At 37.2% G+C, this 26,167-nt stretch overlaps 1 protein-coding gene across 11 annotated transcripts in view; it reads right to left on the bottom strand.

Moving 5' to 3' along the window:
* Window positions 1–26,167, bottom strand: part of LOC124183622 (C-terminal-binding protein) — a 45,121-nt gene that overhangs the window by 13,978 nt on the left and 4,976 nt on the right. For 6 of the 11 annotated variants that reach the window (XM_046572394.1, XM_046572383.1, XM_046572376.1 and 3 more), the window contains exons 2-5: window positions 3,426–3,942; window positions 1,452–1,739; window positions 735–923; window positions 456–545 (exon numbers count right to left, since the gene is read on the bottom strand). In XM_046572394.1, the coding sequence (XP_046428350.1) occupies window positions 456–545; window positions 735–923; window positions 1,452–1,739; window positions 3,426–3,623 (765 nt within the window). In that variant the 5' untranslated portion in view covers window positions 3,624–3,942. Of the gene's footprint in view, window positions 1–455; window positions 546–734; window positions 924–1,451; window positions 1,740–3,425; window positions 3,943–4,399; window positions 4,608–4,691; window positions 4,813–4,854; window positions 4,960–26,167 lie in introns of those variants that run through there. The other 5 variants (XM_046572344.1, XM_046572367.1, XM_046572353.1 and 2 more) reach the window with 5 other exon arrangements.

Below are 26,167 nucleotides of genomic sequence, written 5' to 3' on the forward strand. Positions count from 1 at the left end.
TTATTCGTCGAAACTGAAACTGTGAGATGGTATCTCTTGAGGCTTCACTTCAACATCAAATTGTAACAAGGCGCCGTACCTATACGATACATGGTTTAACGGATCCCCATACTATTGTTAATGCCAGTACAGTTACTTCACATGGGTCGGAACAGTACCTCAAAGTGTATAATTCCTCAAGTCCATAGCACTTTAGAGCAGATTATAGTCCGAATTAAAGTAGGATTTCACATATTTGCCAACGTACCAGTTTTGTAGGAAAAAAAAAAAGAAAAAAAATGTGTGCCAGCATAATTCTGTGATCACATTATTGTTCAATGTCAAAAGCGTGCTAAAAATCTGTGAAGTTTGGTTCCTCGAAAAGATCACCTCTTATCTCATCAACGTTTATTTAACAATAGCTAGTCATTAAATTTCAACTTCTTCTCATTAACCTGCTTAAAATAGTTAATTACCTGTTTAATCGTAAATTCGTTGATTAGGTGATGATTGTGTTCGTTCAAGGTACAGTGTAGAGATACACAGTCTGATTGAAACAGAAGGTCCTAAGTACAAAAACGAAGATATATTTAACACATGGATATCAATAATTTATGGTGAAGTGAAAGTATCGAATATCATAACATTCATTGTTGAAATAATCTGGTAGATACAAGATGACAATACAAGCAAGCTGCTGGCTAAATTACCTGCTTTGAATAATATAATGATTATACGTCAGTTGATAAATTTACCTGTAATGTATAAACCCTGGTCAGACCCAGAGATTTTTCAATGCCATCAGGAAGGTATGGGTCATAGAAAATGACATTGAAACCAAAGGCTTTGGCACGTAGAGCAACTGCCGAACCAATCCTACCAAGCCCCACGATACCGAGTGTATCACCACGTATCCTTGCGCATCCTTGCGCTGCCTCTCTCACCTAAATTATTACCAGCCACAAACATTTATTATTCAAGTTTTTGATATCAAACATTACATATTTGTATGTCATAAGGGAGGAAGTTAATTGAAATGGTAAAGAGAACCTTATCGAAAACTATCCTCCAAATAAAGTTTATTTATAAACATTCAAATTAAGTCCCAATTATAAACTAATGGTAAAAGAAATGTGGAACATTTTCAAAAACATTATTTCTTTCTCGATAATCTAATTCGTCTTCAATATCAATTGATTTTAGCATCTGAAGGCGCATAAGCTGTGATTAGTGGAAATGGAGTACCATAAAAAGGGCTTCTGCATATTGATGTTGCAAATCTAGATTAACTATTTTGAAATTTATTTCCATTTTCAAGCATGATTTAATTAAATTTTAGAGTGTGTAAAACATGATTTGTCGTATTTAGATTGACCCAATGTATCAGGAATTATCGGAAGATACAGGTAACAAAAAGAAAAATATTTCAACAAACTTTTGTGATACAATTCTAATTTCGTCACAATAATCACCTGTTCAGGCCCTGTGAATTTCTTGCCTTCACGAACCATGTTTGCAAGCCAATAGGTACGTCGGTAAAGATTTAGAATCAGACATAAAGTAGTATCTGCAACCTCTTCAACCCCGTAGCCAGGTACATTGCAGACAGCAATTCCAAGTTCGCCAGCTGCTTTAACGTCGATATTGTCCACTCCGGATCCAATCCTCACAATGATACGCAGAGTTTTAAATTTTTCGAGGTCCTCCTTTGTCAGTATGATAGTGTGCCACATCAGTGCACCCACCGCTTCGTTTAATACCTAGAAATAAAAATATTATAGTGAACAAAAACATTTGATTATAATTTGAAATTGACATGATTACTTCAAATTTCGTATTTTCATTTTCGTACTGAATTTCCAAGTCGGGCAGATAAGTACAACTAAACTTGCTCTCGTGCCTTCAATCATGTTCAGTGTATAGCAGATTACCAAAGTTAACGCAACGTTAGTACAAGATCGGCAGCTGTACATCACAAGGGAAGAGAAGTTGATTTTTTTTTTGCAGTTTATGGAGTACTGGCTAATTTATAATAAAAATGCTTAGTTCACTCGAGATGCACTAGAAAATTTTTAATGCCAAAGAAACGTAATACGTACATTAGATGTTTGAACACTGCTATGTAATATAACACTCCTTGCAAATTCCGAGTTTTCTATAGTCTAATTGAGTTCAGTTTTTTAACGAGTAATTGAATCTCTTCTATTAATTGAATCAGTTATTTGTCTAACATAATGGAGGCAGCCAGGTTCGCACTGATATATTTATTATTCTAGGATGAAAGTGATTCAAGGAAGCAGAGTGCTGCAAACTCTAGATAAAAAAATTGCCGAATGAAACATTTTTATTACGAAAAGACTGGAAAATAAAGAATTGAGAAACTCCTTACACAAAACAAAGGTCCCTGACAATATTCTCACTATTCCAGAACATGGAAAATTCTCATTATTAGATTTTCCCTAAGCAATAGATACCCTCAACTTATATTAAAAAAAAAAAAAAAAAAAAAATATGCTATAATAAAGTGGTCACCACTTCAATTTGAAAAAGTCTAACAAAAACAACGGTAATTTAAATCTATCCTTACCAGTATTACAATAATATTCCACAATATTTGATAACATTTTTTTACCTCGCCAAGTAAATTCAATCGAATTCAATTTTGTTGAAATAACAACAATGACAACAACAACAATAACAACTATCAGTCACATTATATTCTTTCGGGTATGTCCCCATAAGCCGATAGCTTGAGCGGGGTGAGAGAGAGATATGATTAATAACAATTATTATGCGTCTGCAGCTGTCTCAAGATATTTAATGAAAACACCCGCTTTTGCACATGTGACAAGGACATCTCTAGAAAGCCTTGTCAAGGTGTAGCTAGACCAAATTTGAACCTTAGCTGGACGATTTAGCACCTAAATGATATGACCCGTCTTATGATTTTCGCGAGTTACCGCTCAGATCCTCATTGATGCACTGGAGTTTCGTTATGAAGCACTCCTGTTCCATAATCTCGCACACTGTGTACGACGCTACTATGGTCGGTTGACCACAAGTATACAAAATTTATATAAATCTTTTTGTATTCACGATTGAAGAATTCAAGATTTAATTAGGCAGATAAAAATATTAAAGTGCAATATTTTAACAACCATAATATTTTTACATATTTTCATTTTCAGAATTTAGTGACTTTTCCAAATTTTCCAAACCTGTAACTAATTTTTTTTACTGCATTAATATACGTTATGTATTTTTTTTTAATAAATAAAACTTAACATATCACAAGAATGTTATCTCCTCTGATATTATTATCTTGATGCAAATCTATGGAATAAAAACAAACTTAATTTAACCTTGGAAAAATAAACAAAGCATAATGTTTAGCTGAAAAAGTATAATTTCGACATCACATACAGCTTAGCATTACTCCAACTTACCTTTTCGTGAATCTCTGAAGTGGATTGAGCGTCGCAGAAGGCCACTGTTGCAACATCTTTGAGTATAGGCATTTCAATGGAACAGTCTCGCCCATCAAGAAGGGCCACGAGCGGTCGTGTCTGAATGGGTCCATTAGCAATTGGACCCCGCAGGTTCTCCATACGAGGGCGTTTGGGCATCATCTTCCGTTTGTCCATCGGTCAAACAGCCCCCCCTATTTTTATTTATTTATTTATTTTCGATTTCTCTTTCTTTATGTTTGCCAAACTCCTGTCACCAGGAGTTCCAGGATAACGGCAGTTTTTCTTGGATTTAAATTGAGGTTTAGTATTCAATTTGTAGCTGTTTAATGTTTCTTTAAACAAAAGTCTGTAACGATAGTCTTTCTCGTTTTGTTTTTGGTCCTTTTCAATCGTTTTTGTCACACAAACTGTTTTTGCAAAGCTGACTTCCGGTCGGTTTTTGGACAGGGACCGCCGAACCTCCAACGCATCACGATTTTTTGCAGAACTACACCTGAAAAAATACAGACAAGAAAAGAAGAATAAAATATTGTATTAGAGCATATTCTCAGACTGCGTGTGGCAGCACGCACAAAACATTAATTAATTCGATATTCTATCATAAAGAAGTTGTAAAATTGAGAAATGCAACCTAAAAATAGGTCAAACATTTGAAGAATGAACTAAACGTAAATGTAGCGATTAACGTACAATAGTGGATTGCTTAGATTTTTTTTAAAAAATAACGAAAGATTAAGGACTCGAAAACTTCGAATATCAATTTGAAAGTTAGCACAGTACTCAGCAGAACGAACAGTATTTGCGTACAAATATCGCATATTTTACTTGATTAATATTCTAGTCTGTAGCGGAAAAGATGAATTCACTCGATAACGTGTGTCTTAATGATACCTTAGTAGTGATATTTAGCCAACTAAAACGTAACCGACTGAAATTTTTTTTACACATACTTATCCCGATTACTGCTTTTACCTTTTAGGTTACCTCGGCGCGCGCCGGGTTCCCACTAGCTGAATACACAAAACTATTGTCTTTAGAATGATCACAATAAAAGCACGAGGTTATCAAAGGATTATAATTAACGCATGTAAGTCGAGAGCGGATGAAAAACTTGGTAAAAGTATCGGAATTAGCGATGAAAGACACTGAACGCGACGAGAGTCAATGGCTGGGGCTGATGTATTATGAAAGGTTAGTACGATGGCGTTGGTCAGTGGGTGAACGTTTTCTTCCTCAACATACCTTCGTGGCATGGCCCGAACACTCGCTGCGCTCTACTACCTACCTCGATGAAAATCTAGTTGAATTTAAGAAAAAAAGGAAATAAGGGGAAACAAAATTACGTTCGACTGAAAGAAAAAAATAGAAAAACGGTCTGCGCACTTTCAATAATTCAAAAGCTTACCATCAATAGTCTCAAATTAATACACAGTGAATATTTTTACTTTTACATATATACATAAATCAAAATGCCGAATATCTGAGTTATTGCTAACGCGGTATAGACTACTGGTGCGTTTATACGGTAGAGCGGGAAAACGGTGCACTAAGCATGTCCTGAAGAAAAACCACAAACTGTGACTAGTGGCGCCCCTCAAATGATCCCTGGCATCCGTGTGCGTGTACGACACGTATCTGCATTCATAGTACTATGGGAATGTTCTCTTTCATTCCCCCAACCGACAGAAACGTAATTCGTAAACTTGTCCGAATCGCATGAGACACACGAGCTCTTTTGCTTTTATTATTCTTGATTCAAGCGTGCGGCAGAAGGGAGGGGAGATTTATACATGTGTCATCAGACTTATATGACACATAATTGTCCGTATAACAACCAAGTGAAAGAAAAATAAGAAGAAAGAAATTTGACCCAAAGAAATTCGGACAATTAGACTTGATTTACACGAATAAAACGATATGCCCGGCGCGGGCTATAAAAGGGGATCAAGTGCTCGGCTCAGCAAAAAACGTGGACGCGATAGCAGTGTTACTAACACGAGAGAATGCAACCCCAGCACTTGGGCACATGTTGTGCCAACTCAGCGAAAATATAAAGCTCATATCATCTCAATGAAACGGAGGCGTAGAACAACGATTAAGGTCTTTTTGGATACTGCCAAGTGCCGAAGGTTTGGGTGATGTAAAAAATGCTCCAAGTGATCATAAAGCCGTCATTCCTTCGTTCCTTCTCTCCCTCCTTGCTTCCGTCCGTCCGTCCGTCCGTCTCTCTGACCATCGGGCGCGCACGGCGCATGTTGGGATGAAACCCATTGAATCTCCATGTTTCTATCTTATTGAAGTTAGTAACATTATCGTAACGATTCATGTTGCGGAAAACCCGTTATTTCGTTACTTTTGATTTGTCTAAATTTAGTAAACCACAATGAAACGGAATACACTCATATTTCGAAATCTTTGTTTCTTAAAAACCGTTGTAGGATTAAGAAAATAGCGATTTTTCCCCATTGTTTCGTTACGATAGCGTTACCTACTTCAACATCGTACGTTTCTTGGATACGTGCGTCGTAACCGTATCAGCAAAATTGACATTATCGTGCATGAAAATGAAGTTCACTCGTTACAGTAGCCACAGCGCATGTCGATACAACGGAAAATGAAAAGTTATAAATTAAACGGACATGCTGGAACGAAGCAAGCACTTCGTAAAAAAAATATATATGGCATTCCGTGTCAAATCGCCCACCAGCCTATGACCTTGAGTATTTTGGATTCTTATATATATATTATTTGTTTTATTATATATCATTTTTTGCGAACATTTATTCTTTTTTTTTTTTGAGAAATTGTCAAGTTATTCTATTCAAGAAACATAGCGATTTAATTTTATTAAAGGTTAAATCATTATTGTTTTCGAGATAGTATAATAATTTGTAGAAAAAATGACTGAATTCCAGTATTTCGTGATATGTATATAAATACATTCAATAAAATCGAAAAAATGGCAAAGGTCACGGGCTGGATGATTTGTTGCGAAATCGCCCATAATTGTACATAAATATAGAAATATTTCAAAGTATACAACATGATATGCATACAAGTCTTTTTTTCTAGCAAGTGCCTGACGTGTACGTATGACATTTTTTAAATAGCGATTGTGCATATACAAATTTATCATCGTACTAAACCCTTGCATTCAAACTATGTGCAACAGAGTTTTTATACTTGGGGACAACGAAGCAGAGAAAGTGGCGGCGAGCAGTTGGCGAGGCGAGCGGGCGGCGGGGGTCGGGGGAGCCAGCCGAAGTTATCCAATTATTGTCTAACCTGGGAGCAACTTCACTCGGCAAGCCCGAGGAGCGGCGCGGCAGGGCGCGACGTAAACTGGAGGGTAAACTCACCCCACAATCGAGCCATGATAAAGTAAAGTTTGTTTCAAAACTCGACGCAGGGGTGCCCTTCTTCTCCGACTGCTATTGGCAAAACGTGAGATTTAAATTATTGTCTCAATCTGTGTAAATATGACGGATATACTGCAGGGTTTAGTTAACTTATAACCAGTGCTGTCCTCGTTTGACAATACAACTGATTCTACTGGAATTTATCCCATGCCAAGTGTGACGTGGCATATACGTACGATACCTGCGCATGCATGCATGTTTTACTTGTATGTACGATACAATTACATTCTCGGGGCATATATGTATAATGTAAATATCAAGTACGCGGTGTTAACATGAGTCTGACGTGAGGAGCGTGGCGTCTAAATAACTGGAGTATATAGAGGTAATACGTGTCACTTATACGCATACACAGATGACTATACACACCGCGGTGTTTGTGGTTTAGCTTCCAAACATTTCTTATTGTACATACACGAGTACGGCTTGCGTGGTTTGAAAACAAGCTTGGTTAGCCATACGAAATGCTTTAAGTTACAAATATGTTGCGACGAATGATATAAATATATTATAGAAAATAAATTGAGTAATTCTATAGTTCCATGTTCAATATTACAGATTTGTTGTTGTTTTCAATATCCCTCTGCGCTGAATTGCTTTATATCAGGCAATTGAACTTGTCACACATTGATTATATATTTAAATAGTTCAACTTCTAATTTAAGTTTTTTTTTTTCAGTCAGAGACTATTTTGTTTTATAACTCGTTAAAATTTTTCGAGAAATCAGAGAACTCCACATATAGATAAGTAGAAAATTTCCCAAGTTTAACTGTTCACCGAATCCAAATTCTAGCAATTTGGCATAACTCGAATCATGTTCGCGATCAACACTGGAAATGATGCAATGGTTTTCGTCCCTCGACATATGTCAAACATGATCTTGATTTTTAACCAGAATTTATTTTTCGAAATGTCATTTTTAGTGTATAATTTTTGATTAGTGAAATAATATCGCATATAATTGTAGTTCTCTATGATGTATCCATTTATGTGAACATTTTGAACAAAAAATTCATCTATAGACGAGTTTTACGTAAAATCTTGTAATCATTATACAAAAAAAATTGATAGCCGTTACACCCCCCCCTCCTCCCCCCATTTCATACGTGATTTTTTTAATGCAGTTATTTTTCGACGTTTTACAACAATAATGTCAATAAAGACGCAGGTGATCGTTGCAGAGGGACAAACCAGTATAGGCATACGGTCTATAAAATGATTAGAAACACATAAAAAAAATACATCAAGGCTGTTTAAATTCAACCGAAATAATTCAACAGCATATTATAGTAACACAAGTACATGGAGTTCGTTCGCCAGATAGTTAAATGATAAACAAGAAATTGTACCTAATATACAAACGCGTTACGCGTCAGATAAGCCTTCCCTCCGTCTCCTGACTTAGGTATCAGACACAGTGGCGTAAAAGTTACGCGCGAGTATGCGAGCATGTGTGCGTGTCGGCAAGCATCACTTTAAAAGTTAGTTTTGTACTACCGAAGAATCTACCAAGTTGAGAACCACCATATCGCGGGAAATAGTTCGAGTCGAGGCAAGAAGTTCACCGCGAGAACTTCGACTCAGAGTTCACTTTTTAAAAACTTGCAGCGAATTTTTGACGCCAGTGCGACGACCGGCCGACCACCCCTCCGACATTTTACATTTCCTGCCTTTTTCGTTTTTCATACTACTCTTGTCGCTCTCTTTACTGAATGAGCTGTAAGATCGGAACAGAAGTTTAAATTTATCGAAGGAAAGAATTCAAATTTAACCCTACAGTGGCACTTAATAAATTGTGACGTCACGATACTTTGTTACACATCTGTAACAAAAACGTTGAGCGCCTCGTTTAATCAAACATGAAAGAATAGATAATTGGAACTATACTGCATATTTTTACTTTATCTATAAAATATGGGTGCATTGAAAAAGCACTAGTAATTTTTAACAAATTTGAATCAATATCGACAGTAAAGGTTAAGTTCGTAATCACTCATACGTCTCCGAACAACGATTGGATATCGGTGACTTGGAATCAGGCTTCAACGTATCAAACAAGAATTAAGATTTATAGTTATACGTAAAAATATCAAGATTAAAGAGAAGTAGTTGGTATTACGTGATAGTCTAAGCTACATATATCTACCCACAAGATATTGAAACGAAAAATGGGAATTGCACATTGGTAATATAGAGAGCATAAGTGTAAATTTCCACGCTAGCAGATACTTATAAGTATATAGTCAAAAGTAGTTAAATCGCGTAAACTATGCACTTATGCATACATAGAGAAAATTAGTAATACGTATAAAAACTATTTTGGGCGAAAATTCACAAATTATATAAGATTGCACACATTTTTACAGTTAATATTATTTTCTACTAAACGTAACATTCTATAGTCATACTAAATCTTGAAGTACATTTTTTGGAAAACTGCATTTGGTCAGACTATCCCATGTGAAATAAATATTTGAATCATTGTAGCGAGACTATAAATTGCACATTTCTTACAGTCGTAGAATATTACCCGTATTTTTACGTTAATCTTATTTGCATCAGATTTTACACTCGACAATAATCGTCAATTGAAGCGAATGCCTGTGAAAACGAAAAAGTTGATCAGCACTGAACGTATAGCACCGAAAAGTTGATGAAATAACTCAAGAGGTGGTTTGCTGGCGTGACTCAAAACTCCCCGCCCGGCAGGTAGGTAGATAGGTAGGTATAACCGTCGAACATTAAAAGAAAAGAGGGAGAAGGAAATATTTTTCCTCTCTGTTCGGTTGTGGCGTATGTCATTCTTGCTCTTTCCAACAAAGTACATACAACAAGCCCCCGCGGAGAGAAGAAGACTACTTAAAGTTGGCCGAAAGTTTTGGCTCGGCAGCAAAGTTAACTCAGTTAAGTTCTACGCTCCTAAAGAGAAACTTGGTTCGAACTCTCTCCCCCCTCCTGCTTCATGTGAACGAACCTCAGCCGAACGTTTCTCCCTACCTTTGGCACCGCCTTGCTATAGTATACATACATATATATATATATCCGCACATGTATTAATACGTACACCTGAGATATACGCGTGTGCATAAGGGCAGAAAACCTCTTTGAAGTTCTGCCCCGTATTGGATGAGTTGTGTGTTTTTGGATTACCCCATTCAACTCATATAATACATTCATTTGCGGGATGCACGCGCGCTTGTAATGACATGACATCGCGTTTTTTACAAACAGCCGAGTACGTGAAACCTGTTGGCGTTTCTAGTTTTGTGTTATTTTCATTCACCGTATATCGTCGCTATATTGTTATACAAAGAGACAACACCCGCCGGTCTCGTACGATTACATGGGGGTCCATTCTCGAGTATCATTTCTCCGCATGGACAATGGACATTTGGTGACAGAGTGGGACATTGAGTAGGACATGATGTGGGTCTCAATGCGTATATTACTGCAAGCGTGCGGTCCCGTTTCTCATGCCTAGAGACACATTATAGATCCATGTATAATACGAAATTGTGCGGGCTGGAAAAGAAGCATTATAAAAGAAGGGTCATTACTTTACCGGCATCCGGCCGGCATCAACCCCATTTCCTCTTCTTGTTAACCGCCGATCAACTATTGACTGTACCGTACACGCACACATGCTCGCTCCGCCGTATATATGTACATACGTACGTATAATAATCATACATCTAGACGTTTATTATACCAAGCCGAGTCCCGATCCCGCCGGTGTCCACTCACGGTCTGCCAGCAGCCAAAGCAGAGCTCCTCCGTAGAGAGACGCGAAGATGCATACAGCAGAGCTACAACTACAACATATACTACGAAGGAATGCGCGCCCGATTACTCGGCCTTGAGAGAAACGCCGAAGAGACCCGCGCAACTTGCCGATGCGCACACGCCTGTACGAGAGTCGGTCGGTAGCGCATTCGTTCCTTCGGTACGTTTCTCTTCTTCTATCCATTCTCGTCCGTTCGTGCAATCGGCCCGTCCGCATGGGTAGACGGACGGATGGACGGACAGACCTGGCAGACAAACAGACGGTCGTTCGGTGGCGGCCTGGCGTTGCGTGTAAAGGAGGCACGACTTGTACCTGCGTTGGTATAGTATAACAGTGCGAGAAACCAGAGTTGTGTCGGGCCGAGTTAAACTCGTTGTCAATTGTCGGAGCGGCGTGTCTGTAAACGATTGAGCGTACGGAGTTATGGTAGATACTTAGTCCGGTAAATGTGCATGAAAAATAGTACTTTTTAGGTATGAATCCGGAAACTTGATCGAAATGTGATTCGATGACGCTGAATGGAACGGTGATAATAATTTTGCAATTAACCACCGAGATCATTATAAAACAAAAGGTTAAACCGTTTAATTCGAAACCTAATAAATTTATCAAAGAATATCGCAAAAAGTTGTTGGGGATATAAAAAAAAAAAAAAACCGTATAAAAGTATTGTATGTTCATCTTCCTATCTTCAAAAGTAAGAGAGAAAAAAACGAAATACCATTTAAACGGGCGGAGGGGGCACGGCAAAAACCTCCGTTTAAAATTATAAAAAATATTAAATTCGTATATATGTCGGTTTTTTTGTTGTCACATATTGCTTTAGTAACAGTTGATCTAACTTTGTTTGAAACTAAATTTTCATTCGTCATCGTCTCTTATCTTTGAAGATACGAAGATGACCATAGGATACTTTTTTACGTTTTTTTTTTTTGTCCCCAACAACTTTTTTTTGACATATTTTTTGATGATGTTATTACGTTCCAAATTAAACGGTTTAACCCTGTTTTTTATAATGATCTCGGGGGTTGGTTGCAAAACTATTATCACCATTCGATTCAGCGTCATCGAATTACTCTTCAGATGTATACTTAAAAGGTACTACCTTTCAATTTTTTTTTTTTTGACCTACTTAGTCTTATCTTAGAGTTCAAGGCCCGACGCCAAGATGATAAGATTAAAAATTTTACAATATTGTAATATTTTTCTCTCAATTTTATTTATCTTTATATGTTGCGGTAGGGAAGCTTCCGGTTTTACTTTGTCTCTGTCCTCTTTTTAGAATGTATTTCAATGAAGCCATGCCAATCAGAGCTTTCTCGACCGACGCTTTCACAGAATGCACAGTTTGTGCGAAGTGCTTCGAAATGTGTTTTCGCTGTGAGTTGAAAAGACTAAGTTATCCGGAAATGAGAAGTGCCACTTCGAAAATTTTGAGCATTATTAAACGACTTCCCGGAAAACTTAGAATACAGGTGTAATCACCTCCCAATATTTTTGGCTTGGATAAACAGTTTCCGTAGAACACACATGATGACGGCTGAATCAGCTACCAAAACAGGTTAAAACGGCAATGATTAAAATCTTTCATGGCTAATTTTAGCACTATATGCAGCGGTTTAGATACATTCTATTACCTTATCGTCACGAATACACACGTCGCAATAGACAACGTGTAAACATAATGCAGTCGAATACACTAATTGAAGATGAATGGGTAGGAAAATAACACTTAACGAGAGTTTATCAGACGAAGACAAATTTCTGTTCAAGTTCCGAAGCAAATAAAGTACATATTTCTTTCCAGAATTGAAAGTATGAAAATCGAATAATATGATATAAAATAGTTTTTCAAGCATGATTCGTTTAAAAAAAAAAAACATTTCAAGTCTAGTGTTCTCATTTCTAATGCAATGATCTAGACTCTCGCTGTATGCCGCATGGTAATACCTCCGTATGTATAATGTATCCATCATCCACGGATACAATATCTGGCGTAAACTATTCAGGCATACGTAATACGTATGTATGGGAGATATAAGTGAAAGACCGCTGATAATACTATATTCCCTGTTTTTCCTCCTTCTTTTACCATGTGCAATTCTCTTTGTTGGAAAGCTTATCGTCATGGTTTCCTATAGATAACTGTCCAGAAATACACTTGGGATAGAATCGCTGTGACTTGAAACTAATCACAAGATTGTCCTCGTGTGCATACAAACAACACAATTGATTGCATCTCCGACATGTGTAGATTTACGTCTAATGATACGGCAAAGATCCGCGAATTTCAAGATGCATTCGAAGGTGACACGAAGGAGGAACGCTAGTGGAGTGGAATGAATTCGAAATTGTTATACGACAGTTTTATCATCTTCTGTGGAGAGTTACAAGTTGCACGCCTTATTACGTATATCTATAATATGCATACCTATGTGGCAACAGATATAAATTTTCAAATGCGTGTTAGTCGTGCCATCGTCGTACGATGGTCGATGCGGAATAGTAACAGTACTAATGATGTAAGTCATGGTCGAACGGGGGACCGCTTTCCGCGAGCATACTGCATATGGCCCCGCCGATAAGAATGACAAAAAAAAAATCGATTTCCAATTGAATCGATTATTTTTTCCCGATTAATCGAGTATAATCGATTATTTTTCCTCACAATCGGTTTTTGTATTTTACTCCCATGAACTACGCAATACAATGTCAATTTTTGTGATTAAAGTATGAATTATTATCACTTTCTCACTCACTAAGTACCGATTTGATGTAATAAGTGAAAGATTAATGAAAATTGTCACGTGAAATTAAAAAATAATTTCGATGTAACTATAAATTATCAAAAAAATTTTCCACAATTGACTACATACTGAAATTCACGAAATATTGGTTTCAAATGCACCGTTTCACAAAAATACGAAATAATTGATTTAGTCTGTAATCGATTTACGCGCGGAACATGCTCTTGTTGTATAAAGAATCGTGTGCAACAAGAAGGTAACGGTCTTTTCGCCTCGCGTATTTACAATATCTGTCTTCGACTCACCTACGACTCATATTGCAAACTTACGCTCGACCCGAAAAGACCAAGTTTGCCCCCTTGTTACACAATATACCATTCCCCGATACGTCGTGATCAATACACTCTGCGACTCTGCATATTATAAACAACCAATTTCGACAAAAAGTACCAATACTGGTGTTTGCCCTAGAATTACGTAACAGACAATCAACTCACGACAAATACTGGATGCAGATTCTGACAGATTCAAAGCCACCCGTGTCGTCCGCTGTGCAGGTTAAATACATGGCCTTGAATCGATCGGACTTCATTTTGCCAAAGGTGTATACCTTTGATTAGATTGGATAGGTATCGCTTTGTCTCGTATACTCTAGTGAGACGGATTTTTGTGTGTTTTGATTTAATTGAAAAGTGTCGAATGTCGTTGCGGATTGCCAATTAAAAAGACATCCATTCTGAATTATGTAAAAAGCATGTCAAAATATTGAGTATTACAAAATAATTACTGTAAATCTTTTATCATAAAAATAACTCTGTAAATTATCTGCTCAAATGCTACTACTATGTATTACTACAAACTAGCAGCTATAAATCAACAAGACTATTGCAAGTTCTTCGAAACCTCGTTCGAAACAGTATGTATAATTCTAATTTGGAAAAAGTTTTGCAGTTTATTATTGTATCAGGCACGGAGTAAAATCACTTATACCCAGGGATGTTACATTTGCATTATTCGAAGAAATGTATATATTAGGACATTGAAACAGTATACTCCGTAAGTTGCTGCAGACTGGTGCACTCTGTAAATTATTTAAACTCAAAAGAAATTCGTGCGTAATCCGAGTATGAGAATCGCATCGCAGCCCCCCCCCCCCCCCCCCCACAAGCATCGCTTTTCTTGAATAAACACATGCGCTGTCTACGGTTGTCTCGACATAGGAGAAGATAGACAGTCAAACCAGGCCAGAAGCAGTCAGGCAATCATTGGCATGCCTGAAGGGAGAGCAAACGAACAAACCGACGAACCAGACGTATACCGACCAAAGAAGAGTAGCCCATATTTTTGTCACAGCTTCATCTTAAAACTTGTAATATAATTTTAAAAACTGAAATTAGTTACCCACAAATCTATCTTTTTTTTTCACTATACCACAAAGGCGTTAAAAGTTACAGCGTAAGAGTTTGAAAGATCTCCGGTGCATCGCCTCCTTCCCATTCGCATCTCTAGCAAAGCAAGCCAGCGAAGCCAACCAGCCAGGCAGCTCCTGCAGAGTCGGTAGAAGAACCGAGCGAAGCAGCGGCGATGTAGTTAGTTTCGCAGAGAGTTTAGTTCCACCGGTCCACTCGGGATGACTGGGAGAAAGCCCCCCCCCCGGCAGTGGAGGGTGGCATCTTGACTCCTAGTGGAGTGTGGCAAGCAATGGCCGGTCCGATCGATGTCTCGCCAACTTCCCCACACCCTTCCTGCGGCACAGTGGCAAGGGACAGAGACAGGGCCGCAGAAGGGGGCGAAGGGGCGGGGGCACGGACGAAGCAACGACGGCTCAACCTTCGGTGGCTTACGAAGGCCGAAACACATGAAAAGCCGTGTGCCGTTTGCAGGAGCACCTACAGGTCATACATAGATTTACTACCGCGCGCTCGATTGCTCGAGGCCAAGTGTGAGTGAACGTTACTGCCTGTGGGTGATCCGACAAACGGAAAACGGTTTGCGTGTGTTTCGGCTTTGAGAAGATGCTATAGTCCGTCTTTACCGACCGCGTTGAATGCCACTTGTGCTTACCACTATCATAACCTACGCATCACTCGTGTGAAAATACTGCAGCCAGCGTAATTTTACATGCAATGCCAGATAGAGATTACAGAAAAAAAAAGCTTTGTTTGAGTGCAACAATAATGACACGAAATATACGAATGTAGATGAATTATCACTTCTTGCAGGGTTAAATTTCCTGACATTATTTTCGCATGAAATCAAAAGATTTTTTAATAGCGTTGTTCGGAAATTGCATGTAAAATTGCGCTAATTGCGGCATTTTCGCATCGGTGCTGCGTAGGCTTCATTAGTAGTAGAAATGTGTGAAATTTACTCGGTCGGTAAAGACTGATCATAGCATCGACTTAACAGAGCGCAAGTCTGTTTACAGTGGTGACGCGCATCCTCGATTTGTATATTCGACAAGGTATGAGCGTCAATATATACAGTAAACCACATGTACGATGTTGTCAACTGCGTAACGTACAATACGCGTTATCCACGAGGGTGTAATTTGGGTATATACGATTGTAAGCGATATCTATTTTGATTTTCGGTATTACTGGAGTAGGCTGTGCATGTATGTGCGTACACAAGTATGATTATTTGGCCCGGAAGGTACGTAACTTATACGTCACCTAAGGTATGCGATTCATAAAAAAAATGTACAATCCTAAAAGTATATGTATTAACACTACGAGATTTGTGTTTGTTGCTTGGTGGTGTGATAACACTCATTGAACTCTAACCTAACCTTGTTTGAAGTTCAGTAGTAATGGTGTTATCATGCATGGTATTATTTGTTTGCTAGGGGATAGCGGGGAAGGAGGACCCACCCTTATGGTTCCTAACCCAACCTAACCTATTATCTTGATCGAGGTACAACTGTGAGGGAAGAGGTAGTTTTAGCACGTACCTGCCTACCTATGGATATCGAAAACGTTAATTACACCCATACACGTTAGCACTGACATAATGGCGAGTGATTTTTCTTACGGTAAATGTATATATTTATTGGTGTCAGTGTTATACCTATATGAACCTATATTCAAAATAACCTACCAAACTGATGTGTACAGGAATTAAAATAGAAATAAAAATCTGAAAAATTCGGAATGATTTTTAGAATTGGGAAAACAATAAACGCGGACCGATTCAAGGGGGTGAGGATTACGCTCTAGTCGGATCGACGTGGAATGTCCCATATACGGACAATGGACTTTATGGGTAGAGCGCAAAGTGAGTTATGAGCGAGAGTATGAATCTTGGGGGGAGTTACGTGAGGTAACACTTCGGCCATATTGACGAGCAATAATGGCTGGTGATTGATCCACCTTCCATCTTTCGCTTCACCCATGGAGACTAGAGTAAAGCAGTGGACACAGCGTGCTTCAGAAATGTACACGAAATCCCGGACTAAAACGGCGGCGCTGCGATCAAAAAGATCGTAGTCATATATATATATACACATATATTGAAATCGGACACACTGTTACTACTTATTTCCTAACCTCAATGTGGCAAAATTCGTGCAGTGTTTATGTTTAGATGTGTAAAACTTTTTCTTATTAATGTGCAGTATTAATTAATTTATTATGTTTATTAAAATGGGTGTATCAAATTTCGTTGAATAAAAATAAGCTGAAACATTAGGATAAACATCGATGTAATGCTCCCAGACAACAAACGAAAAGAACATACGAACACACAAAAATAGTCTCCTTAACCTCCAATATACTATCATTTATGTGCGTCACTTTTCATTCTACCGCGGATCGGTCACTTTCATCGCGTGGACTAATTTTATTACTATATTTACGATCTTTTCGACCCGTGCGATGCTAGTGGCAGAGCGGAGAACTAATCGAAGTCTCCATGGCTTCACCCATGGATGGGATGTTTCCATCCATAAGTAACAACACGGTATAACACGTGGCAAAATTCTTCAACTTCTCAAATCCTCTTTCGATAAAGTACAAAAAATTTGCATCGTATTAAATTGAATTTTGCTGTCAGCTTTTGATTACATACCGGGAGGATTCCTTGAGGGTTAACGATGCGAACGACGCTCCTCCAGCTGATGGGCAAACGAAGTTACATCTTACACGCAGTTAGTACACCCCAGATGTAACTTCAGTTGCCTATCTGCCGGAGAGTGCCTTTGTTCGCATCGTTAACCCTCAAGGAATCCTCTTGGCATGGTCAGCGTTGTACAAGAGAATGAAAATTATTATCTAGACAAAAGAGTATCTCTATACAAATCCACTTAGGTAAGATGAAAGTTAGACGAGCAGTAATTATCTCTCTGGGATATAAAATTATCATCATTTTCATCGAGATAATCGAAAAGACAACGATTATAAAAACCTAAGATTTTTATAGCGAAAAATAGGAATTCTTGGTGCGATGATGAAATATTTCTTTACGACTGGTGAAAAGAATATGACGTTGCTGCGGACAATTTTTTGTCGATGCGAAGAAAGATTCAACAGAATTACTTTACCCGCCACGAACAAAAACATCTTACTTTGTTTCAAAGAATACTATTTGTAATCTAGTAAGTTACGAAGAGTTTCTTTCAGAAATGAATTTTTGTTGAAATATTTATCTTTGCAAAATTACGGCAGACTCTTGACTTCGTGTAACGTTTCCTATATTTCAGTAAGCAAATTATTTTATCTTTACCGAAAAAAAAGATAAAGAAAAATAGCAAACTTATCAGGATGAAGATGAATCATATTATACATTAGAGTCGCATTATCACTATTAGAAAAAAAATGCAGTGTATCTATCTAATTGTAAGTTCATTATCTTATATAAAATTATCCGGATAATTTACAACACTGCATATGGGTATATTATGTTGTCAACATTATTATATGTATAGTACCCACAGTTATTTGTTCCAATGCATGAAGTTAATTTCTGAAATTCGAAGCAAAAACTACAACTTGATCGTCACAAATACATTTCCTCGACGAATAAACACGATTTTCTGACTTGTCTTCTGGTTTTTCCACGTCCATCAAATTATACCTATTGGATAACAGAAAATATACATTTCACCAGGCGTTCTCATAGCAGAAATAACAGGATATCTGTGGGGGTCAGAATTATTCTATTCAACAATAGTAAGGAATTTGATTCAGGATATTGAATTGATTTGGCAAAGTTGATTAAATTTGTGGTGAGGGCGGCCACAAATTTCTGAGAAAAAAATTCCACGAGGTTTCCAGATTTTCCAGGACCTAAAACCTAGTTTTCTCCGACATTTTCCTAGTTCTAGTAAGTTACCAAAACCTAAATAGTTCAACTTATTAACTCTATATTCAGTTGAAATTCAATTCGAATTGAAAAAAAACGTGATGTACAAAAAAGTCAGTTTAAGCCAACTTGTTTTCTCGACGAAAAAAGTAAACTTGTTACCTCAAAAAATCCTTTCTAATTCACACGATAGAAAAGACTGATATTTTTATTTTTGTAACGACCGAATTAAAAATCCCTTGAAAATTCCAGGTTTTCCGCGACCCCTTTTAAATTTATCGCCATGAGTATACGAAAATAAATAATTCGTGCCACCAATCCACTGTTTACACGCGTAAGTTCTATAAAAGGTTTACGTATTACATGTGTGCACTTGGTAAGCGTAGGAGGTGAAAAGTTGTAGCTTTATTTCCTACAGCCACATGCCAGGCGGTTGCTCGCGTACCTAAACAAGTTCGAAACGAACTTTTAGTTTCAGAAGTCTTGACACGTGCGGTTCAAAAATCATTTCATCCTCCCCAAGCATCTAATTTTTCTTTGTTTTCGTCTGTTTGCTTAATTTATTTCTCGTTTAACATATGCTCTTTCGTTTTCCTTGCCATTTGTCTATAATACACGCACATGTATCCATATGACGCATACTACCAAGGTGTCAAATCCTTGTACCAAGTTATCCTACGCTATCCCCCCTCAACGACCGATTTATCGCGTAACAAATCAGGACCGCAGGCAGCAGCTCTGCTCACAGTCAGTCAGTGGTCATAGGTGTCAGTGTGTGCAGGGACTGAATAATGTATAATGCTGACGTAGGGAGTGTTGAGTTCCGAGTCGATGTTGAAAGGGGTGAAACACAAGAGTAGTTGAGTGCACCTAGTTACACTCAATACTTTATTGACTTATCCAATTGTATAACGCAGGATGACAAGCATACGTACCTAGCTAATTACACATAGGTATGAATACCAATTTAACACGGAGTATATCCGCGCTTGTATAATTTATGCAATCCAGCGTACATTTTGCGGATGGCTATTTGTGTCATGGTCCTTAAAATTCGAGATAGCGGTGAGTCGTCCAACCGTAAACATTCGAACAAACTAAACTCGGTTACACTCAGTTTCCACAATGCAGGCGTATTTACTCTACGTTAAATTTCTTATGTAAAATTTCTATGATAGAACGCGGATATATTGAAATTAAATGCTTAACCATTTTGCTGGGCAATTTCCTTATAAATATAAATACTTCACTATAAACAAGCCGTAAAAATATTAGTTTTCGTAGTACTTTTAAAACCAATTCAATTACTGGCAGTGCCATCGAGTGTGACACGGTGTATTGTGTTCCAAGTCCGGAAATTGGACGATTTCCTACAAGTAAAAATGCACATCCGTTCAATGACAGTGCTTAAAATGGAGCACATAAGTTGTACATACGCGCCAAAGGCATTTTACTTCAGTTTTTGGAAACGGGGCACTTTACGCACGCTCCACAAGCTTCGAAAATGGAACTTTCCGAGCGAGTGTTGAAAAAAATCTTTTTTCGTTAATACTACCTTTTTTCATGAAACTTTTGAAAACATGAAAGTCTTCACTTTTTATAAAATTGTTTCCTATTGCATTGTTTCATTACTATTGGATGTAAAGTTGTATAAAGTTCAGATTTTTTCAGTTCAAAAACCAATACTTTTTCTATAATATATTATGCATGTCACCATAGGCCAGGGGGGTAGGGGTAAAAATATAAAAAGATCAGAAATTTGAAGGGTCACAATATCGAATTTTTAAAGAAGCGAAAACTTAATTTATAATATTTTCAAATTTTGAAAATGAAGTATGTAGTCTGGACAAAGAAGTAAAACAATAGAAAGATCAGAACATAGGATACCAAACTGTGAAATCTTCAGAATTCCTCGTGATAATATAGAATTCCATACAGATTCTCGATTTTGTCGTTCTCTATATTTTGAGACCTCTCTTATATTTAATCTTTCTGTATTCCGACATCTCGTATTTTCAATTTTCGATATCGATATTGCACATCGACAGATATCGATATACAAAATATCGGTTCACTTAAATACTGCGTTGATAAAATCCATATTCGATATATAAACATGAATTTCAAAATTCAATTCTATGAGCTGATACGAATTTTGTAGTCTGTGGTACTGAAAATATCGTAAAAATACTCAAACAGCCTTTACAATCAATGGAAAAAATTGACGTCATACAGGTCTCAAAATCACTTGTTGAAATAAAAAATGTCGAGAGCAGCTCAACTCGATCAGACCAAAAAATGCAACTTTTTTTCTTCGAATTCCGATTTTCCATTTGAAAATAAAACAATTCATCTTTGCGTGTGATTTCGTAACTTATTCACCTAAAATTTCGATAACGCAACACCTCTAGCAATTGCCGAGAAAGAAATATTAAAACCGAAAACACAAGATCTGAAATTGCAATGGGGGATGAATGAAAGCGGTATTACGGGATAAAGGTCTAGTATTGACAAGCGGTTATCAAAGCTTCGATCTCGTCGCTAATTTCAACTCAAAGACTGCAAGAAGGAGAAAGACCTGATATGAGGATACGGAAAGTAAAGGTGTTTGTTTGCGTGAAGTGGATTTTAATTATTACGGTCGTTGGACGTGATACTTGGAGAATAATTTAGGAATTGGTTTGTTGAGATTTGGAATTGGAAGTTGGAATAGAAGTTGACTGCTTAAAATATGGAATTGGAGTTGACTGATTGGAAGATGGGTTAGAAGTATACTTGATGAAAGTCAAAATACAAGTGAGTTAGAGACAAGGAGTGTGAATGCAGAGAAGGCGCAAGAATTCAGAATAATGGGGGACTGAAGTACCTGAATAAGAGTGATAGCGAGTGGAGTGAGCTCTCAAAGGCCCAGCCTGAGGCCGGATGGGAAAAGGACAGGTAAGGTACTGTAAGTTTACGAGGTAGAAGTTAGTAACGATATCGTAATGAAACATTGGTGGAAAAATGACCATTCTCTTAATTTTACAGTGATTTTGAACGAACTAAGATTTCGAAATATGAGTGGGTGTTATTTTATTACGGTTTAGTGAATTTCAGACAATATGGAAATCACGAATTAACGGTGTTTCCGCAGCATGAACCGTTAGGATAACGTTACAAACTTCAATATAATGTAAGTTTACTCTAAAAAATGAGTGGGGGTGTCAGTAAGTAATGAGTGGCCGAAAAGGTGAGGAAAGGCAGGCCAAACGCAACAGCGGTAAGGTCAAGACTTGGTAAAGAGTCTTTTTTGTTATAATAAACATTATTCTTCGACTGTCCGTTGAAAAGCTTCTAGGGAATTTTTACCTGGCTTATTCGGATACGCTCGCTGAGTAGACCAAACAAAGAATTCCTAATATTTTATTCAACATCGAAATCCGATATTCGCTGGTACAGTATCGACACAGGAAAATATCGGCACGCCGAATACCGTCTTTAACTATCTTGATATTTTTTCGATATACCGATACGACATGTATCGCCCATCTCTACGACAGGTGATGTAAAGTAAAAACGCTAAGGTGATCGAACTTGTTGCAGCTCTTATTAAAGAACGCGATTTTTTCGCTTTATTCAGATTTGGATCATTACACCAAGTATTAAAAATATATCGTACATACATCGGTGCGCGATCAAATTCACCAAAATTATGATAACGCGCACCCTGCTATACGTAGTTGAGTGGTGGATGTTGAGGATCTACTTGACGAGAACGAAGTGCCTCTGGGAGTTCCCCTTTAGTTCATCGTGATGTGATATCGTCTGGGGGGAGAATGATTTTTCCTCAATTCATTCCACGAAGCCCATTTTTACCAACGTCAGTTTGTGAAGAATTATGTGGTGAATAAATTGATCGATCAACGGCATACAATGAAATCGCGTCTCTTAAGCTGGACCGACCACATCATTTTTTCAAAATAAGACCAAAACTGTAATTTGGTGCTAATTTTGAGCCCAAACGTCGATTTTGGTGCGCCAACCCCTTCCGAGATATGTGTGGTCAACCTAGGTTTACGGAAAGCTAAAACGACCATAAAAACTTCACAGCGAAGAAATGCAGGTATCGCAATGAAACAAGAACCAAAATTTGGTGCTAATTTGATGCTATTTTTGTACTCTATTTTTACAACATTTGTAGCCGTACGAATTGTGCTTATTTTGTGCTTGAGATTTGAGCGTACTTTTATCACTAGAGGGATGGTTGGTTCAAATTCGCACTCATCTATTCTCAAAGCACCAAATTTACACTGTATTCCAGTTACGATATTTAATCGAATTCAAGAAAAAATGTTGTGGTCGGTCCAGCTTCGCATGAGGCTACATTACCTGTGAATACCTCGAAAGGGGTTGGAGCACTAAAATTGGGGTTAGAGTACAGAAATAGCACCACATTACGGTTCTGGTCTCATTTCGAACAAATGATGTGGTCGCTCCAGGTTTAGAGACATAATAAAATCGGGTGTAGAGAGAAGAAGGTTATCTTGATACATCACTCCAGCTGTTATTTAATATTCTAGTAAGGTTTAGAATTGAGATTTTGTTTTTAACTATATCAACTAATTACTCAATCTGTAGAAGATGTATTAAAATTGTAAATCTTATTTACTGTTACAGATGGCAATAAAGAAAATTTATTTAGTCGCCAAAATGTTGTGATACGATCAGGTCAAGACAGTTCTTTATGCTATACGTCCTTGCAATCTATGCTGAAACAAGAAATGTTGTATTTACTTGAAAATATGTTTATATACGGTAGATAATGCAATATTTCATCGTCGGTTCATGATCCGTGTAAGAAGTCACGAAACAAGAAGAACGTCGTTCTTCGTAAAACGAATGGAGGAAATTACACTGATTAGAACAATCTCTACTGTAATAGTGATCAGTGAACAATACCGAATCAAAAGAACATTTGATCAATATAAAAATAATGTTCATTCATCGATATTGTGCTAATTGAAGTTAAGGAATTTGTAAATTGTTTCTAATCTGGACTACGTTTCGTTTGATATGTTTAAAGTTTTAGTAATTAGATATCCGGAAAAAGACATGATCCAAGAGGAGAATGCATCGAAATTTCATTGTCAGTATGAAAAAATTACTGGTTAAAATGAAAATCAATACAGAATTGAATTCTCATGGATTTATTATTCACTCCTAATGTGGTCAAACGGGGAAATGCAATTTATAGGTATCTTCAATCGCGATTGTGAATAAATCTACATCGTGGAGTTAGAATAAAGAGACTCTCCATCAATTATTGTTCGACTACGCGAGTATGCACAGCTGCTGTAGCTTCTACACGTATAACATACCTATATGGCTATGTGTACATTCGAATAAATTAAGTGTTTTTTTTTTCTAAATTATATACGCGGGTAATTATTAATACAAGTGTTGAGTACAAATGGAATAAGAGAAGGCCGAACTTCTTTTTTTGCCGTTTGAATTCGATGTGCAAAGTGAGCGAAAGTTACCACGTTGCTACTGCACACAATTCTCTTCGCGGTGACATGTCATGGCGGAAGGAGCAGCAGGCAGTCATAGCGTGACCTTAATTCTTTCGATCGTAATCGACTTCTGACGGTAGTTATATCTATTCGATGCCCATCGCATCCGCGCCAAGCAGCGTTATATGCGAAGAATAAAATTTATCACGAAAGTGATCGCCGCTTTCACCAGGCACAGGATGAGAGACTGAAGTTGTTAACGTTAACGTAACGAAACGTCAGGAAAAAAATCGTCGTTGTTAGGAATTTTAGAGTGACTTTTAAGGAGTTAGTAACGTTACTATAACGATGCATGTTTGGAAAAAAGCTCTACTTCGCACCTTTAGGAATGTGTTCGAAATTTAGTAAACCGGTACAAACAGAATATATTATTATTTTGCAAAGCTAACTTCTTGAAAGTTATTCTAAAATTGCCCAATAACGGTGATTTTTCACCTTGACGTTTCGTTACTAACTTCAGCCTCATAAAAATAAACCGTAGTACATGGCGCATTATATATCGTTGTGCAGAGCCTCGACCTTCATTTATGGTTCGACTTACCCAGAAAATCGTTCTTACCATTTTTATGGACACGATGACATTTTTCATGCTTTATAACACATTAATTTAAGGTTAAGGAAAATTTGTATGATACTCTTGTTTTACTATATCTTATACAGTGCATATATATATTTTGTTTTCACCTGCTGGTACTGCTATGCGTATTTGTTGACGATGACGATGACAACGATGATGAGGACGATAACGATGTTAATCATCGTCGTCACCGTCATCTTCTACAAACACCAATAGCATCACCAGCAGGTGAAAACAGTCGATATAACATAAAGAATCAAAAAAACGTTTGGTTTTGCGGATATGGGTCAGCACGTCGCCGAATGAAGCAAACCTTTGCACATGTCCGCAGAATTACGCAACAACAACGCTCACGAATCACGATCAACGAGAGAGACCCCGTTTTAATATATATATAAAACACATACGGGTCATTCCATGCCAAATCAAGACAAATTTTTGAATTTTGCAAAAAAAAAAAAAAAAAAAAAAAAAAAAACCCATCTCAAAAATTTCAGGATCTTTTGAGATCAGTTAGAGGTACTCCAGAAAAAAATTGGACCGAAAAATTTAATGGAGGTCATCGATTTTTACAATGTTGTAAATTTCAAAATTCTGCAAAAAAACTTTTCAAAAAATTTTTTTTGGTAGTTTCGAGTATCCCCTTGAAAATCTAGCTCAGATCATTGGAGTAATTACAATAGTTTTCGAGACCTTTGAAGCATAAGTTTAAAAAACAGGAAAAATAGTGGAATTTTAAAAGATGCATAACTTTTGAAACGAACATTTTCAATTTTTTTCCTTTGGCAGAACTTCTTTGTATGATGAATGAAAACTTCTGACCAAATTTCATCCAAAACAAAAGGGGTCGAGTACAACCATTGGTCGATTTGACATGGAATGACCCATACGTATTTATACATAATATCTATAAAACAATGTGCGTAAAATGGGGAGGGAGGGGAAATCATTTCTGCTTTAACGAACAAATTTCTGATCGTATAAATTAATCGGTCCCACGTGGCGGCATCAGTTTTACCTATTTTTTCGTTTTCGCTTTATCTGTGAACACGCATCGATATTATTCTTTACTAGTAAAAGTTCAGCTCTCAATTAAATATTATTATTTTTTCAATTCAGTCTTCACCTCGCATTATTATATATTTCTAAAAAAAAATCTGTATTCATATGAAATATACGTATTGTTTGGTACGATAAAAGCAAAGCAATAATCTGACGGAGGGTAAACTTTTTTTCTCACTTACGTATACGTACAACTTTCATATACTGTAATATGAATATTGCGATATTCAAGACGCAATAACATATTCAAACACTTTCGCAATTTTTGCACGAGG

This window comes from Neodiprion fabricii, chromosome 1, assembly GCF_021155785.1.
Source record: "Neodiprion fabricii isolate iyNeoFabr1 chromosome 1, iyNeoFabr1.1, whole genome shotgun sequence".
Taxonomy (NCBI): domain Eukaryota; kingdom Metazoa; phylum Arthropoda; class Insecta; order Hymenoptera; family Diprionidae; genus Neodiprion; species Neodiprion fabricii.